Source organism: Neofelis nebulosa, chromosome 2 (assembly GCF_028018385.1).
Source record: "Neofelis nebulosa isolate mNeoNeb1 chromosome 2, mNeoNeb1.pri, whole genome shotgun sequence".
NCBI lineage: Eukaryota > Metazoa > Chordata > Mammalia > Carnivora > Felidae > Neofelis > Neofelis nebulosa.
In genome coordinates, this window is record NC_080783.1 from 79,385,463 (window position 1) to 79,402,696 (window position 17,234).

Below are 17,234 nucleotides of genomic sequence, written 5' to 3' on the forward strand. Positions count from 1 at the left end.
TGAGGTTCACAATTAGCAAGCCCATTTATCTAATAAACCTACAGCTTCTTTTAGTAATAGCAATGATATTTTATTCTTTGTTTCTCAACTTGTTCATAACTTTGGCAGGGAAGGAGGTATCAGCTTTTGGGTGCTCTTTTTGGAGGCACCTCATACATACGATTCTATTTTATTTAGTTTACATATATTTTTATTTTTCCATATTCATGTAGAAAAATGTCTGGAAAGATAAGCATCATGGTTTCAAAAGAGGTTGGTAGAAGTTTTTTTTCTTGTCTGTACTTTTGAATTCACCGAATTCATTAGATGTGGGAAAGAAAAGAAAAAAAGGAAGAAAACATTTAAAAATTTAAAAAATGTATGCAATAAAATAGAATGAAATGAAGAAAGTAAACTACAAAAAATGTTTTAAAAAGTTAAAATAGTAAAAAAAAATAAAAATTTAAAAAACCCCAGAAAATAAAAATAAATTTTTCTCTTTCTGTATCCAAGAATAAGAAAAGAACAAAGACAAGAAATGAATAGATGGACCCGTGAACAGAATGAAATCCGAATGAAATTACATCTAGTTTCCCCTGGAAGTCAACTGTGAAGCACTAAGCAGGTGGAGAGACTTGTGGTGGTCCTCTAGGGCCTGAGCTTGGTTGGCGCAGTTGGACGGGGCTTGGCGTAACAGCTGTTCTCCACTAGATGGTGCTGCTTAGCTTACTGAGGTGGATTGGTGTGGTGCACGTGCAGGTGTGTGTGCATGCTTGGGAGAGGTGAAAATGGTATCACCCAGCTTCCCAGTCTCTGGTACCAGAATAATTGCGCTCAGCAATTGTGACCAGCAGTCAAGCACCCCTCCTTTGTCTTCAGCTTCCATTCACTCCCCACATCTATGCTGTCTGCTTCCAAGCTGTCAGTCTGGCAGCAGCACCTCCCTCCTGAATTATATCTCATATGGGGCTGTTTCCAAACCCCTTACTTCTGAGAGCCCTGTGGTTTGGACCGACTCCAGCACTCTGGGGAGGGTCTTGCCAAGCAGTGGTTGGGTCCTGGCTCGCCCCTGGGAATGTTTGTGTGGTCACTGTTGCAGAGGTTCCGAGATTGCGGCTGGGTGCCTGCTTGCCCCAGAAAAAGTTTGTGCAATTGCCCGGCAGCAGAGGTTCAGAGATTATGGCAAAACAACACACAGCCGGCACCAGGTTTCACCACACCCTTGCGTCTTTGTTCCAATATGAGCACATGTGGCTGTTCTCCAGGTAGGGTCCACTGGGAACTTTTCCTGTGAGGATGCCATATGGCCTCTACCAAATGCCCTCCTAGCAGAGGAACCGCTTCTCCTTGTGTGGCCCACGGACCCCTCAGATCTCACTGCCTGCTCCTGGGAATTTGCCCTTCCCACCAGGGCACTGCTAGATACTGAGCTACAGAATTTCTGACTCTGCTGTCCCCTGTTTATAGAGTCCTAATGGAATTGAAGCCTCTTTCTCCCTTTCTTGTTCAGTCCCGTGTGGGTGTTTCCACTCTTTCTCTTTCTCTCCACTTACTTCTGGGGAGAGTGCTTCTCCTGCACTCTCCCCTGCTTTCTTTGCCCCCTCTCCGCAAAAACAGCTCCCTACCCCCTGTGGCTTTTCTCTCCTCCATTTCACCTTTCTGAGCTCTGTATCTGCCGAGTTCTATGGCTCAAGTTATGCAGATCGTTGTGTTCATCCTCAGATCAATTTTCTAGGTGTGCAAAATGGTTTGGTGCTGATCTAGCTGCATTTCAGGGATGAGAGAAGCCGGGAACTTCCATGCTGCTCTGCCATCTTGGCCCCCTGAATTTATTAGATATGAAATAAAAAAATTGTTAAGGGGCGTCTGGGTGGCTGAGTCAGTTGAGTGTCCAAGTCTTGATTTCAGCTCAGATCACGAGCCGCAGGGTGGGGGATTGAGCACTGCGTTGGGCTCCGTGCTGAGTGGAGCCTCCTTAAGATTCTATTTCTCTCTCTCTCTCTCTTCTTCCCCTTCCCTGACTTGTGCTTGTACTCTCTCTCTCTAAAAAAGAAAAGAAAAGAAGTGGTTAAATATTTTAAACCTCTAAAATATACAGCCTGGTCTGACTTCCCATGTAGAAGAATTAGTCATCTTTGTACAAGGACAAAAGCTGGACGCGAATAGTTTCCATGTCATAGCCTAGTGTTTGAGTCTAGAACTTATACTAGGCAAAAATCTATTACGTTTCTTAAATCTCTGGCTTGTCATTTTATTACACTTGTCACAACAATTGCTTTCCATTCATTATAATAGTGTGAAGCAGTTTGCATGGTTTTTAAAAGTGAGTTCTGGCATTTAACTGAGGTTAACTAGATTCTGTATTTTTCTCTCCTACTTGTAAAGTATAGCTGTTTGCTAAGCCTGTTTATTTTTTGGCTTTTATTATTCCTTTTAAAAAAGGAACAGCTCTAGAATTCTACCATCCTTCCTGCTTATCACCGTGATAAGTCCATATGAATATAATACTCAGGTTTGACCATATTCGAAATTATGTGTTTATTAAAAAGAGATTAGATTTAAAAATATTGCTAAAGTCATAATTTTTATATCCTTATCCCTCTATATTAGCAGAAAAGAAGTATCTCCTGATTTTGAAATTTTGTAAAAGTCAATCAAGTAAAAATGCAACATAATTCAGTGATGATATTCTCATCATGCTTTTTAACAATTCACTTTTTAATTGTTATTTTGATTATGAAATACTTCAGACCACAAAAACATGCTGAGAATAAAATAATCTCTAGGTATTTCATGTACAACTTAATAAATAAAATTTTATAAATACAAGTAAGCCCCTGTGTACCCTTTTTTTTTTTTTTTTTAATGTTTATTTACTTTTGAGACAGAGAGAGACAGAGAACAAGCAGGGAAGGGGCAGAGAGAGAGGGAGACACAGAATCTGAAGCAGGCTCCAGGCTCTGAGCTGTCAGCACAGAGCCCAACGTGGGCCTCGAACTCACGAACTGCGAGATCACGACCTGAGCCGAAGTTGGACGCTTAACCGACTGAGCCACCCAGGTGCCCTATGTGTACCCAGTTTTGATCCCTCATCCTAGTTTGCTAGGATGAGGGATAGTTTGGTATTTATCATTCTTATATGTATGCTATAAATATTTTTACTACCTATGTATGTATCACTAAAGACTATAGTGTATTTTTTAATGTTTTACAACCTTATATGAGACATTCATATATTGCTAGTGAGAATGTAAAATGGAACAACTGCTTTGGAAAACTTTTGCCAGTTCCTAAAAAAGTTAAATACAGAATTTTTTTACCATACAACGCAGCACTTTTCTTAGGTACATACCAAAGAGAGAGGTATAAACCACACAAAACTTGCACAGAGATGTTCATAGTAGCATTGCACTACTCATAGCCAAAAAGTTAAAAAAAAATAAAACCAAACAATGACCAAATATTCAACTGGTGAATGGATAAATACAATGAGGTAGATCTACAAATGGAATATTATTCAGTCATAAAAATAACTGAAGTACTGATGCATACTTCAGCATAGATGAACTTGAAAACGTTGTACTAAATGAAAGAAGCTAGTCACAAAAGACCATGTATGATTTTATTTATATGAGAAATACAGATTAGGCAAATTTATAGAGATATGAAGTAGACTAGTGGTTATCTAGGGTGGGGATTATGGGGGGGAGATTGGGCTGTGACTGCCAATGGGTATGGATTTCTTTTTAGGGTGGTGAAATGTTCTAGAATTAGATAATAGTGATAGTTGCACAACTCTGAATACACTAAAAAAATCAAATGGTACACGTTAAATTGGGTGAGTTGTATTGTGATGTGAACTGTATCTCAGTAAAGCTGTTTAGAAAGTTTATGTGAATGTCATATATTCTGCCATTAGCTTTTTAAACTCAGTATAAACCAAATCATTATATTTTGGGATTTATACATTTTTTGAACATTTAGTTATATATAACTCAATTTTCATATTCTGTTGTATGAATTTACTATTATTTTATTAATCATTTTCCTCTTTTGCCCTTTAAAAACAATGCTTTTGTTGGGTACCCAGGTAGCTCAGTTGGTCAAGTTTCTAACTTTGGCTCAGGTCATGATCTCATGAACCATGAGATGAGCCCATGTCGGGGGCTCCATGCTGTGAGCGCTGAACCTGCTTGGAATTCTCTCCCTCTATCTCTGCCCTTCCTCTGTGCCCTCTGTCTTTCTTTCTCTCTCAAAAATAAGCTTTAGGGGCGCCTCAGTCGGTTAAGCAGCCGACTTCGGCTCAGGTCATGATCTCACAGTCCGTGAGTTCGAGCCCCGCGTTGGGCTCTGTGCTGACCGCTCAGAGCCTGGAGCCTGTTTCAGATTCTGTGTCTCCCTCTCTCTGACCCTCCCTTGTTCATGCTCTGTCTCTCCCTGTCTCAAAAATAAATAAAACGTTAAAAAAAATTTTGTTTTTTAAAATAAAAAAATAAGCTTTAAAAAAATCCTATCAAATTCTAATTTGAAAGAAAGCCTTAAAAATATATATCATCATATAAGAAAATGTGGATTACTGTTCACTATTTGCAAAAGCATTGGTTTTTAAAAAAATTTTTTTTCAATGTTTATTTTTGAGAGAAAGAGAGGGTGAGTGGGTAAGGGGCAGAGAGGGAGGAAGACACAGAATCCGAAGCAGGCTCCAGGCTCTGAGCTGTCAGCACAGAGCCTGACGCGGGGCTCCAACTCACAAACCATGAGATGATGACCTGAGCTGAAGTTGGACGCTTAACTGGACACTTAACCGACTGAGCCACCCAGGAGCCCCAAAGCGTTGTTGTTGTTGTTGTTGTTGTTGTTGTTGTTGTTTTTAATGTTTGTTTATTTTTGAGAGAGCGTGAGAGAGAGGGGGACAGAGAATCCAAAGCGGGCTCTGTGCTGACAGCACATCTTGTGAACCGTGAGATCATGACCTGAGCCAAAATCAAGAATCAGACGTTTAACTGACTGAGCCATCCAGGCGCCCCTAGAATTTTATAGAATTATTGCTGATTTGTAACTTATTTAGTATTATTTCACTGTTTAGAAGAAATTTTATTGGTGTACCTTAGAACATTTAATTCATATAGCTATACAATTTAAAGTTGAGAATACTTTATCTTCTTAAATTTTTCTGTAGTTCTTTTATATTTGGCAAAAGAAAAGGTTTTAACTACTGTGCCTTTTTTGGTATTTTATTGTTAATTGAGACATGTCCTAATTTTTGTGTGTGCTGATATTTTATAGAAAAAGCCACAAATGAGTACAACACTACAGAAGATTGGAGTCTTATTATGGACATATGTGACAAAGTTGGGAGCACTCCTAACGGGTAAGATGCCCAGTCATGCATGGTGAATGTCTAGGAGCTTAATTACCTGTCTCTTTGCCTGATACAACTTTGAGAGGAAAATGGGATTTTACTGTTTACTTTTGGGGGACAAAAGTAAAGAGATCCTGGTGGCCAGATTTATGGGACTAACCTTATCATGAAAGAACAAATGGAAAAGAGTTCAACTGAAAACCTGAGACATATTAAAATATGTAATTAGGGCTTTTACACAATAGGAACACGTGTTAACAATGAAAGTTGTTTAGGGAATTCCCCTGTGACTTAGACATGTATGGGAGCCTTTTAATAAAGTAGATAAATATAATAATATAGTAGGTAATATACTGAAAAAGCTCTTTGATAATGAATAGATGAAAATAATAATATGATGAAAAAGTGAATATAAAAAAGAGTGCTTTGGGAGAGAATGCAATAAGTAAGCTGAACTGATCTATACTTTAGAAGTTTAGCAGACTGATGAAAGTATTTGTTTTAACATTACAACTTTTCAAAGTACCTTCATACATGTTTATACTGAAAACTTTGAAGACTATGTCTCGGTAATTTTTTTTATGATAAGAATTTGTTGTCTGAACACTAAACCTGTCTTGAAGAAAAAAGGTAATTTATATGACATAGTTTTTTTGTGTTGATCTTTTGGAAATGATTTGGCTCTTGATTGGGGAATATACAACATTCACAGCAAGCTCCTTTTTTTTTTTTTTTTTTTTTGAGTTCTGCAGTTCTATGAACGAAAGATTGTGTAGAATCATTTTACAGATTTAATCCTTTAATGAAATGAAGTTTGCAGGATGTTATTTATTTACTCATTTACTTAATGTTATTTTGAGAGAGAGAAAGAGATCCTGTGCACATGTGTATGCAAGCAAGCAGGGGAGGACAGTGCTAAATCACTGGAAGGTATTGGTAAATATTAAGGTACAGGAAAGTGGCCAGTGGAAAATATTTTTTGGGGGGGACAAAGTTTTTATTTAAATTCCAGTTATTTAATACACAGTGTAATACTAGTTTATGGTGTACAATTTAGGAAATATTTTTTTAATGTTTGAGAGAGAGAGAGCACATGCACACATGGGGGAGGGGCACAGAAAAAGGAGTGAGAATCCCAAACATGCTCCAGGGAGCTGTTAGCATGGAGTCTGACATGGGGCTTGATCTCACAAACCGTGAGATTATGACCTGGGCTGAAATCCAAAGAGTCAGAAGTTTGACTGAGCCACCCAGGTGCCCTTGCAGGATTTTATTTTTAAATTTAAAGTTATTTGGTATGCCTTATATTTTTAATGTTTAAGTTGAAATTCTGAATAAATCCTTAACCTTCTTCATTTTTTTCTTAGAGCAAAAGATTGCCTAAAAGCCATAATGAAAAGGGTAAATCATAAAGTTCCTCATGTTGCTCTGCAGGCATTAACTGTAAGTAAAAGTCATGTTATTTATTATTTGACCCAAATTTTAAATGTGTATTTATTTCAGTAAGTTAAATAAGATAATATCTCAACATTTGTATATTGATTTTTATTTTAATTAATAGCTTCTTGGGGCTTGTGTGGCAAACTGTGGAAAGATATTTCATTTAGAAGTATGTTCCCGTGATTTTGCAACAGAAGTACGTGCTGTGATAAAAAATAAGGTAAATTTTAAAAAGAGAAGAATTTAAATCATTAAAAAGTGCATATACTGTATGTCATTTTAACTATATAGCGTTAATAAAATTGTTATAAGTGAAATAATTTTTAGATAAGTTTGAGATGAAATAAACTTCCTTTTCTAAAACTTGATGTTTTCATTTGAAGCACCAAAACCTGTTTTTCTTCCCAAAACATATATACTAGTGATAATAGCTCTTCTTTATTGAGAGTTAGTAAGCAGTCACTGCTCTAAGAATTTTACATATACTATCTTGTTTAATGCTCTTAATAACTTTTAGAAGTTAGATTCTCTTGTCATTCCTTTTTTATCAATACAGAAACTGAGCCTTAGGGAGAAGTTGAGTAACTTGTCCTAGGTCATGTGACTAGTAAGTAGCACAGCTGAGGTTCAGATCTAGGTTTCTGTACCTTCAAAGTCCAAACTACCACTATTCTGTCCAGATTCACTTTAGAGATGACAAGCAAAGGGGGCCTTTACTTTAGAGCAGGGCCGGGATGGGGGGCGGGGGTGTCTTCACAATAGGGTTGTTATTGATTTCCTTGGGATAGAAACTCTGAAGCACCATTCTCTTGCTATTAGTAAAATTCCAGAATTTTAGTTTGGTTGATATAAAAAGCTTAGTCTAATGTTGAGCATATTAAGAAAACAAGAAATAACCTCTGAATATAAAAAAATCTGTTGTCATTATAGTAAGAGTTAGAAATTGATGTTTAAAAGGGTAATTTTACAAGAAATAACTCTATCTTAAAGCAAAAATAGGCATTTACCAAGTACTCATGTAGGCTGAGGATTGCTGGACTTTCGTTGATGTTTAATTTTGGTGGTAATTCTCTTTGTTAAATGTTTCAAGTTCTTTAACCATTACTTAACGATAGTTTTATTTCTTTCTTTGCATTGCCCTTAAAAGGCTCATCCTAAAGTGTGTGAAAAACTGAAATCTTTAATGGTGGAGTGGTCAGAAGAATTTCAGAAGGATCCTCAGTTTAGTCTAATATCTGCAACTATTAAATCTATGAAAGAAGAAGGAATTACTTTTCCTCCAGCAGGTTCTCAGGTAAGAGATTTACTTACACCCATGGTTGATCTTACACTATTTTGAAGGTACGTATCATATAAAGGCTGGACAAAGTCTGTCTTAATCATCATTTCCCACCTCCACTCTCCGGGTGCCTATCTGAAATAGCGCCTTATATTAGTAGATGTTCTAATTGTTGAGTGAATTTCTTTTTTTGTTTTAAGTTTATTATTTTGAGAGAGAGGGAAAGAGAGAATCCCAAGCAGGCTTATCACTGTCAGTACAGAGCTCAGTGTGGGGTCAAACTCATAAACCGTGAGATCATGACCTGATCCGAAATCATGACCCGACTGCTTAACAGACTGAGCCATCTAGGCGCCCCTCTTGAGTGAATGTCTTATACTTATCAGAACTTTGAAAAGTGAATCAGCCATAAATAATCTGTTTAATGCTACTCTAAGTCTAGAGTCATGCAAAAGGCATATATGTATGAGGGAGCCCTTATGTTTAAGAAATTTATAGTAAAGTTGGATTGTTATAGGCAGGTGAAAAATAACTAAATTATAAGTGACACATATGGATGACGGATGGGTAGGATGGGTAACAAAGACAGGATGCCAGGAGAGAAAGGCAACTACAGACTGGGATGGTAAAGAGGTAGAATTTTTAGACTGGAATGCATTTCAGTATGTACACAGGAGAGGAGATCCTACTGGGGGAAGAATGATACAAACAAGTTTATGGAATTGAGAAAGCTCAACACCAATTTTTTGAAGAGTGAATATGCCTGCAGGGAATGGTTTACAAATAGATAAGGGGAACTATAAGACTAGAAATTTATTTGAGGAGATGGGAAGATAGCTTTAGTAGGACAGGGGTGAAGGTCAGAATAATAAGCCAAAGAGTGGGCTGTCTAAGTGTGGGAGAAAAACACTATCTTAAGTTTTGCTTCAGTGCCTCTTTCCTTCCAGTTAATATTGGGATATGGACTAGGGAAAGAAACTAAGAGAAGTACTGTATATTTTATTTTACTTTAGACTGTAGACTACACAGTCAAAAAGAATCTTTATAGCTGAGCAGAACTAGGTTCAAGGGAGAATTTGGGGACAAAAACCTTATAAGTAATAAAAGCAAGCATTTTTCTGCTTTGTCCTTTCTGCATGTCCTTAAAAACCTGTGTGTGTGTTTTTTTAAATATGAAACTTATTGTCAAATTGGTTTCCATACAACACCCAGTGCTCATCCCAACAGGTGCCCTCCTCAATGCCCATCACCCACTTTCCCCTCCCTCCCACCCCCATCAACCCTCAGTTTGTTCTCAGTCTTTAGGAGAGTCTCTTATGGTAAAAACCTGTGTTTAACGAACTGGTTGATGGTTCAGGATCCTGGACATCTCTGTCTTCCATGGCTTTAACGTTGTTTTTAATTTTATTTTTTATTTTTGAAAATTGTTTTTGTGAGACAGAGGCAGCCTGAGCAGGGAAAAGGCAGAGAGAGAGAGAGAGAGAGAGAGAGAGAGACAGACAGACAGAGACACAGAATCCAAAGCAGGCTCCAGGCTCTGAGCTGTCAGCACAGAGCCCAGCGTGGGGCTCGAACTCATGAACCGTGAGATGATGACCTGAGCTGAAGTCAGAAGCTCAACTGAGTGAGCCACATAGGCACCCCTGTCTTCCATGCCTTTAAATTTAAGCATGAACCTCCTAATTCTGATGTGCCTGAGGTGCCACCATGATTCAAGTACAATGGTACTAAAAGAGCTTAATAAGTATTCCTAGAACCGCACCTATTGTCTGCATCCACCCTCTTCTTTTCGGTAATTATTATGGCTTCTTGCTGCCTCTCCTAGACTTCAGTGTCCCTCACTGAATAAAATACCTTGGACAGTTGAGGTTAGGAAAGTCCAATTGGGAAAGATTTGTGTTTAAGTATTTTCTGTATGCCATGATCTGTGTCATATACTAAGATTTATGCAAAATGTAAGCCAGTTTGTGCCTTGTGAGTTTATTATGTTTTCTTGAAAACCATGGTATTTTATTTTAGTATTTGAAAACTGCTACTTTAAATTTTTACAAAGAACTTCACTTTTAGAAGAAACTCTTGTCAGCTTTTTAAAAATTAACATGTGCGAGTAATTATAGAGCTTGTGTTTTCTTTGAAACAGTAGTTGTGTTCATTTTACTCATACATTTACAGACTGTCTCAGCTGCTGCCAAGAATGGTTCATCATCGAACAAAAACAAAGAAGATGAAGACATAGCTAAAGGTAAATGCTCAAGCGTGTATAATTTAATATTGCTTAAAACATCCTTGCCAGAACAATTTATTTAAATAAAAATTATAATCAAACTGGGTATGCTTTTACAATTTTGCCTCATATCTAGTAGGGTCTGAAAAGTAAGGAAAACAATTAACATGATACAAGAATGATTTAATTCATAATCATTGTCAATAATACGTATTTAATGTCTTACCTTTGGAGAGATTTCATTTCACCTTTTCTTTAATGCCAAAGTTATGAGTCAAGCACAGAAATATGTTCACGGCTTGTCCTATATGGAAAGCTACCCATATTATAATGTCACAATCTGTTTGCTATAAAAATAATAGCTGCTGTATATGACAGACTGTGATAATAAGGAATGAGCAAAAACTTTATTTTAAAAAATGTCATGATTCTCTGCCCTGTCCTCCCACACTCCAAAAAAGTTAACTGTTTAGCATTTAATTGGACAAATAAAATACTCAACTTGATTTATTCTTATTAAGTATTACATTAAAAGTATTTCTTTTTTGCTTTAAAAAAATCAGAATTAATTTTGGCTATCTTGTTTTTTGCATTTTAATTTTTCAAATTAGCTATTGAATTATCATTACAAGAACAGAAGCAGCAGCACACAGAAACAAAATCCTTATATCCATCTGCAGAAATTCAGTTAAATAATAAAGTTGCAAGGAAAGTGAGAGCTTTATACGATTTTGAAGCTGTTGAGGACAATGAACTTACTTTTAAACACGGTGAAATTATTATTGTTTTGGATGACAGGTGAGTTTTCTATCTTTATTTCTGGAATATTTTGAAGTTATTAAGTATAATATTCTTAATTTAGAATATGGATATTAAGGTCTTTGACTTAGTATATTTAAATCATAATAGAGCCTTTTCATACCTTAATTTTTTTCTAAAATAAAATTTAATCAGGGATGCATGGATGGCTCAGTTGGTTAAGTGTCTGACTCTTGAGCTCAGCTCAGGTCATGATCTCATGCTTCGTGACATCAAGCCCTGTATCGGGCTGTGTGCTGACAGCGTAGAGCCTGCTTGGGATTCTCTCTCCCTCTCTGTCTGCTCCTGCCCTGCTTATGCTCTTTCTCTCTCTCTCAAAATAAATAAATTAAAAAATAAAAATAAAAGTTAGTTAGACTAGGTAATGTGAGTTTGTTATTGTTTTGTTAAATTTGGTAGTATTTTCTGTGTCTTGGATAAAAGATGTACTAAATAATGTTACTTATCACAATTGTGAAGCATAAATATTTGGTCCTCTGAATCCATTTGCACTGGGAGTTGTGTATATCAAAAAAACTGGTAAAAAAATTTAGGAAGAAATACAGCTATATTATCTTTGGTAAAAGCAACCAAAACCTATGCTCAGGTCTTCTCTAATTCTAAATCTGCTACTGTACCCTCCCTCACAATTACTCTATCACTTAAAGTTGCAGTAAAGAATATATCTGTTGTACACCTAAGCTAATATAGTATTGTATGTCAACTACACTTCAACTTCTAAAAAAGGGTAGATCGTGGGGCACCTGGGTGGCTCAGTTGGTTAAGCATCTGACTTCGGCTCAGGTCATGATCTCACGATTTGTAGGTTCAAGCCCCGCGTCAGGCTCTGTGCTGATAGTTCAGAGCCTGGAGCCTGCTTCATATTCTGTATCTCCTTCTTTCTCTGTTCCTCCTCCTCTCACACTCTGTCTCTCTCTCTCTCTCTCTCTCTCTCTCTCTCTCAAAAATAAATAAACTTAAAATAAATAAATGTATGCATGTAGGTAGGTAGGTAGGTAGGTCTGTCTCTATTGGGCCTAATTCTGTTTTTTACTTTGCCTTTAAAAGAAGTTGATGAGGGGCGCCTGGGTGGCTCAGTTGGTTGAGCGTCCGACTTTGGCTCAGGTCATGATCTCACGGTTCAGGAGTTTGAGCCCCATGTTGGGCTCTGTGCTGTCAGCTCGGAGCCTGGAGCCTGCTTCGGGTTCTTTGTCTCCTTCTCTCTCTGCCCCTCCGCCGCTTGTGCTCTGTCTCTCTCTGTCTTAAAAATAAATAAACGTAAAAAAAAATGTTGATGAAATTTAGTAAAAGGGTGGACATAATAGCTTATTACTGTGAACAGAGATTGCAGATGCATTTGGTATCCATTACAAATAACTTAGTAAGGATATTTAGTCTGGTGCATTTTTAAATGAGTATATACACAAAATAGTGTTACTTTGCTGCAGTAAATAGTTATTTAAAAAGTATTATGTACTAGGCTCTGTTTATATAAAAAATGAATGAGGATGCAGTTCTGTCTCATAAAATCTAAAGTAAGGGAGTTGAAATTTCTATACAGGTATTAGTATGGAATGCAGACTGTGAATGCCATAAAAGAGGCAATGTTGGGGTCCAGAAAAGACCAGATTTGTACTGGATGCAAGCATCTGGGAAAGAAGGCTTAAGCTGAGAGTTCATTTCAGGTGAACTTTGGTTTTGATGGGATAGGAAAAATTTTGCAAGAAATTGAGAGTAGGAAAAGGAAGGTCTCTTAGGTGATCAAGAAAATAATCTTTTTTTTTTAAGAATTTTTTTTTTTTAGTCATTGAGAATGGAACACATGACTCCCGAATGAGAGTAAATAAATATTGGTGCTTCTGGGTGGCTCAGTCGGTTGAGCATCAGACTTTGGCTCAGGTCATGATTTCGCGGTTCGTGGGTTCGAGCCCTGCATCAGGCTCTGTGCTGACAGCTCAGAACTTGGAGCCTGCTTCAGGTTCTGTGTCTCCCTGTCTCTCCGCCCCTCTCCTGCTCATGCTCTGTCTCTTTTTCTCTCAAAAATAAATAAATGGGCTTGTGGGTGGCTCAGTCGGTTAAGCATCCAACTTTGTCTCAAGTCATGACCTCACAGTTTGTGAGTTTGAGCCCTGCGTCGGGATCTGTGCTGACAGCTCGGAGCCTGGAGCCTGTTTTGGATTCTGTGTCTCCCTCTCTCTCTGCTCCTTCCCTGCTCATTCTCTGTTTCCTTCTCTAAAGAAATATGTAAATAAACATTTTTTTTTTTTTTTAAGTTTTTTTATTTATTTTTGGGACAGAGAGAGACAGAGCATGAACGGGGGAGGGGCAGAGAGAGAGAGGGAGACACAGAATCGGAAACAGGCTCCAGGCTCCGAGCCATCAGCCCAGAGCCTGACGCGGGGCTCGAACTCATGGACCGCGAGATCGTGACCTGGCTGAAGTCGGACGCTTAACCGACTGCGCCACCCAGGCGCCCCTGTAAATAAACATTTAAAAAAAAGAAGACGACGACTAAGTAGTGTGGGCTCTGAACACTGACAGTCTGAAATGTCAGGCTTCTTAGTGTAGTTTTAGTTAGAATATTTACAAAGGAACTTAAGTTTATACTTTAAATACTGTTATGCAACTAGAAAATTAAAGACATTTATAAAATAAATGGAAAGAAAACTATAAAATGAGTAGTTTTTGCTCTAAGATTCAAATTTTGAGTATTTGATCTAGTGAGAAAATATTCGAAAATAAATTGCTACTTACAGGGTACTGATTAATGGCACAGATACTTTATCACTTATCTTCAGTAGGCTTCTACTACCCTGTGCTATAATAACTCAATTCTCTGACTTTTTCTTTTGTAATTGTCATGAATCCTTCATGCATACTGTATCCCTTGACATCATTTGGTGTTCACGTGGCATTATACTCCTATTATAGTCTACAGGCTTGCCATGAGTAAAGGGTTATGTTGCTGTGCTGCATGTGTCTTTTCACACATGTTTAATTAGGCACAAATACATTTAACAACTTAGACTCCTAAAACTATTTTCAGTGGAGACTTAACACTATAAAAAAGAACTTTTTAATAACTTCTAAGAGACTCAACATGAATATGGTGGAATATGTAGGTTGATTACAGTCATTTGATTGGCTACCCCAATCTTAAAATTGCCATAGACCTCCTCATTAACACCAATAGGTTACATGTTATCATTCTGGATGATGGATTATCTTTGCAAAGGTTTTTAAGCTCAAATGCAAACTTGGGTATTAAAGTTAAATGGCAAAAAATATAAAAAATAAAAAAAAGTTAAATGGCAGTCTTCAGTTGAAAGAAGTTCACCTAAATGATTCAGAATATGACCATTTTCATTGTTTTCATATTGCTGTGGAAATGAAAGCACAAAATTAAAATTTTCACATACAGAACTTGAAGTTGCTTGAGGCTACATCATTCTTGGATTTCAGCTTAAGAAACACTGAACTAATAGAAAAGGCACACATTTCTTATTAACAGAGTATACGAAAAAAGCTTTTCACTTTCTACATTTTTAGCTTTATTTCACCACTCCTTGCTGACTCTTTATGTATTATTTCAAATAATCAAGTAGAATTCTTGCATTTCCAAAAATGCCATATTGTGATTAGATCCTCTGCGGCATTGCACATTTGATTCTTTATTCCTGGAAACTCCTGTCGAAAGAGGCAGACACATTTAGAAAAGAAAAGGAACTTTACTTGCAAGGAAGATTTGCAAGGGAGTCCAGGCTTTAGAAGGATTGGTCCCCTAAATTAAAAAATACGTACATTAAGGAAACGATCCCCACAAGATCACTAAGATTTCCAGATTCACTACTTGTATGTTTCTGTTTTTTTCACATGATTATCATATCCATAAATAGAGCATCAGTTATTTTCAGCCATTGTCATTACAAAAGACAGTAAATAAGTTGTCTTAGTTGGGAAGTCAGTAGCTTAAAGGAGAGGCTCACGCTTTCATTTTTTGAGACCTAAAATGAGCCAGGATAACTTTGTTTTTTGTTAGTGTGCAGTTTTCTGTTTCTTTGTATTTTTATTTTCTTGCTTATTCATAATGGTAATAGAGAATGTCATTTTTATTTCCATAACCCTAATTTCCTTTTCTTCCTGGCACTGCCTGCTTAATCTTCAAAACCCATGTAGATTTTATATCTTCTTAGAAGCCTTTAAATCTTCTCTGCTGTTAGTTTCCGGTAGTTAGAGATAGTTTCTCTTTGCTGCTATACATCCCTGAACATAGTGGCATTTTTCATACTATACTGCAGTCACTGCTTTACATGTCTGTCCTGCTACATGAGTTGATTTTGAGAGGAAGGGAGAAGGAGAAAACAAATCCTACAAGGTAAAGCAAGGTAACATGTTCTTAACTGGTATGAGAGGGTTGAAAAATACTGCACTAGATTTTCGTTCTTGAGGGCAGAAACCCTATCTCCATTAGCTTTGTAACTTCATTGCTTAGTCTAATGTCACTTGTCCTCTCTTTGGTAGTCTTTTCTAAGTGTTAGCTGAATGATCAGTTCATTGACAGTGAAGTTTCTGTGTTTATCATTTTTCACTCAGCTGTGATTTATTTTTACTTAATATAAAAAACTAAATATAAATGCTGTGTTTAATGATCAGTTTGTGTAAAATTACCGTGCTGAATTACCTTAATTTAGAAATTTAAAAATTGAACAGTATTTTGTATCATTAACATTCCAAAGAATCAACTCATTGTCAGTGGAGAGAATGTAGAGCTGGGTTAGGGCTAGGAAGGAGTCATCATGCTTTGACATGGCATTTGGTTGTTTTGTCTGCTTTTATGTTTCATCAAGCCTGGGGAAGGCTACACATAAAATTGTTGGTAAGTTCAAATCTGTGTGTCCATTTCATAGGTTTGAAGTTTCTGGTTTTATATAAAAATTGCTCTGAGTTCAGCTGTCCTTTTTAACATGGAAGGTTTAATTTAAAAAAGCATGTGTGTAAGAGAGAATTTCTCATTCTAAATAGACATCAGCAGACATGATATATTACAATTGTCAATACATCAATTATTTTCTGGTTTTAAAAATTTGGATGATACATAGCTTGCATCTTCATGGTACTTTTTTTTCTTTTAAGTTTATTTATTTATTTTGAGAGAGAGAGAGAGAGAGCACAAGCAGGGGAGGGGCAGAAAGGGGGAAACAGAGAATCTCAAGCAGGCTCCTGTCAGTGCGGAGCCCGACGTAGGGCTCCAACCCATGAACCGTGAGATCATAACCTGAGCCAAGATCAAGAGTTGGATGCCCAACTGTTTGAGCCACCCAGGAGTCCACCTTGTGGTACTTTTTAAGTCAAATTATGTTTCAGAATTGTACAAGTTAATTCATCCTGAAGTTTCATTTTTAAGAATGTCTGCTCAATAAGTCAAATTTTTGGAAAGGAGTGGACAAAATTATCCTTTCTGGATTCTATGATTGTCCATATAGAAAATCCAAGAGAATCAATGGACAAACCATTAAAATTGGTAAGAGTTCATGGTTGTCGGATACAAGCTCAACATACAGAAATCAGGGGGTGCTTTAATCACAGCTTTTAGAAAATAGAAAAAAATTGCCATTCTCAGTAGTAATAAAAAATATAGATGATCTAGGGATAAATAAACCTAATAAAGATATATAAGGACTTTATGTAGAAAGTTATAAAATTCTTTGAAAGATATAAAGAAATATATACATATAATATGTTTATATAAATGTAATGTTTTTATTTTATTTTTTATTTTTGAGAGAGAGCGCATGAGTGGAGGAAGGGCAGAGAAAGTGAAGGAAACAGAATCCGAAGCAGGCTCCAGGCTCTGAGACTGACACGGGGCTCAAACTCACAGCCTGTGAGATTGTGACCTGAGCCGAAGTCGGACGCTTAACCGACTGAGCCACTCTGGCACCCGTTTAGATAAATATAAATGGAGAGAGATACCATGTTCATGGTGAAGAAAACTTTAATGTTCTAAAGATGTCATTTTTCCCACATTAATGCATAAACTCAGTGCATTTCTAATTACTATTTTTTTAACTCAAAAAATTTTTTTTTAATATTTATTTATTTTTGAGAGACAGAGCATGAACAGAGAAGGGGCAGAGAAAGAGAGGGAGACA

At 36.9% G+C, this 17,234-nt stretch overlaps 1 protein-coding gene across 4 annotated transcripts in view; it reads left to right on the forward strand.

The window, feature by feature from the left end:
• Positions 1–17,234, forward strand: part of STAM2 (signal transducing adaptor molecule 2) — a 51,809-nt gene that overhangs the window by 16,990 nt on the left and 17,585 nt on the right. For 2 of the 4 annotated variants that reach the window (XM_058715268.1, XM_058715267.1), the window contains exons 2-7: positions 5,266–5,350; positions 6,709–6,784; positions 6,903–7,001; positions 7,929–8,075; positions 10,233–10,302; positions 10,896–11,082. In XM_058715268.1, the coding sequence (XP_058571251.1) occupies positions 5,266–5,350; positions 6,709–6,784; positions 6,903–7,001; positions 7,929–8,075; positions 10,233–10,302; positions 10,896–11,082 (664 nt within the window). Of the gene's footprint in view, positions 1–492; positions 605–628; positions 739–5,265; positions 5,351–6,708; positions 6,785–6,902; positions 7,002–7,928; positions 8,076–10,232; positions 10,303–10,895; positions 11,083–17,234 lie in introns of those variants that run through there. The other 2 variants (XM_058715269.1, XM_058715271.1) reach the window with 2 other exon arrangements.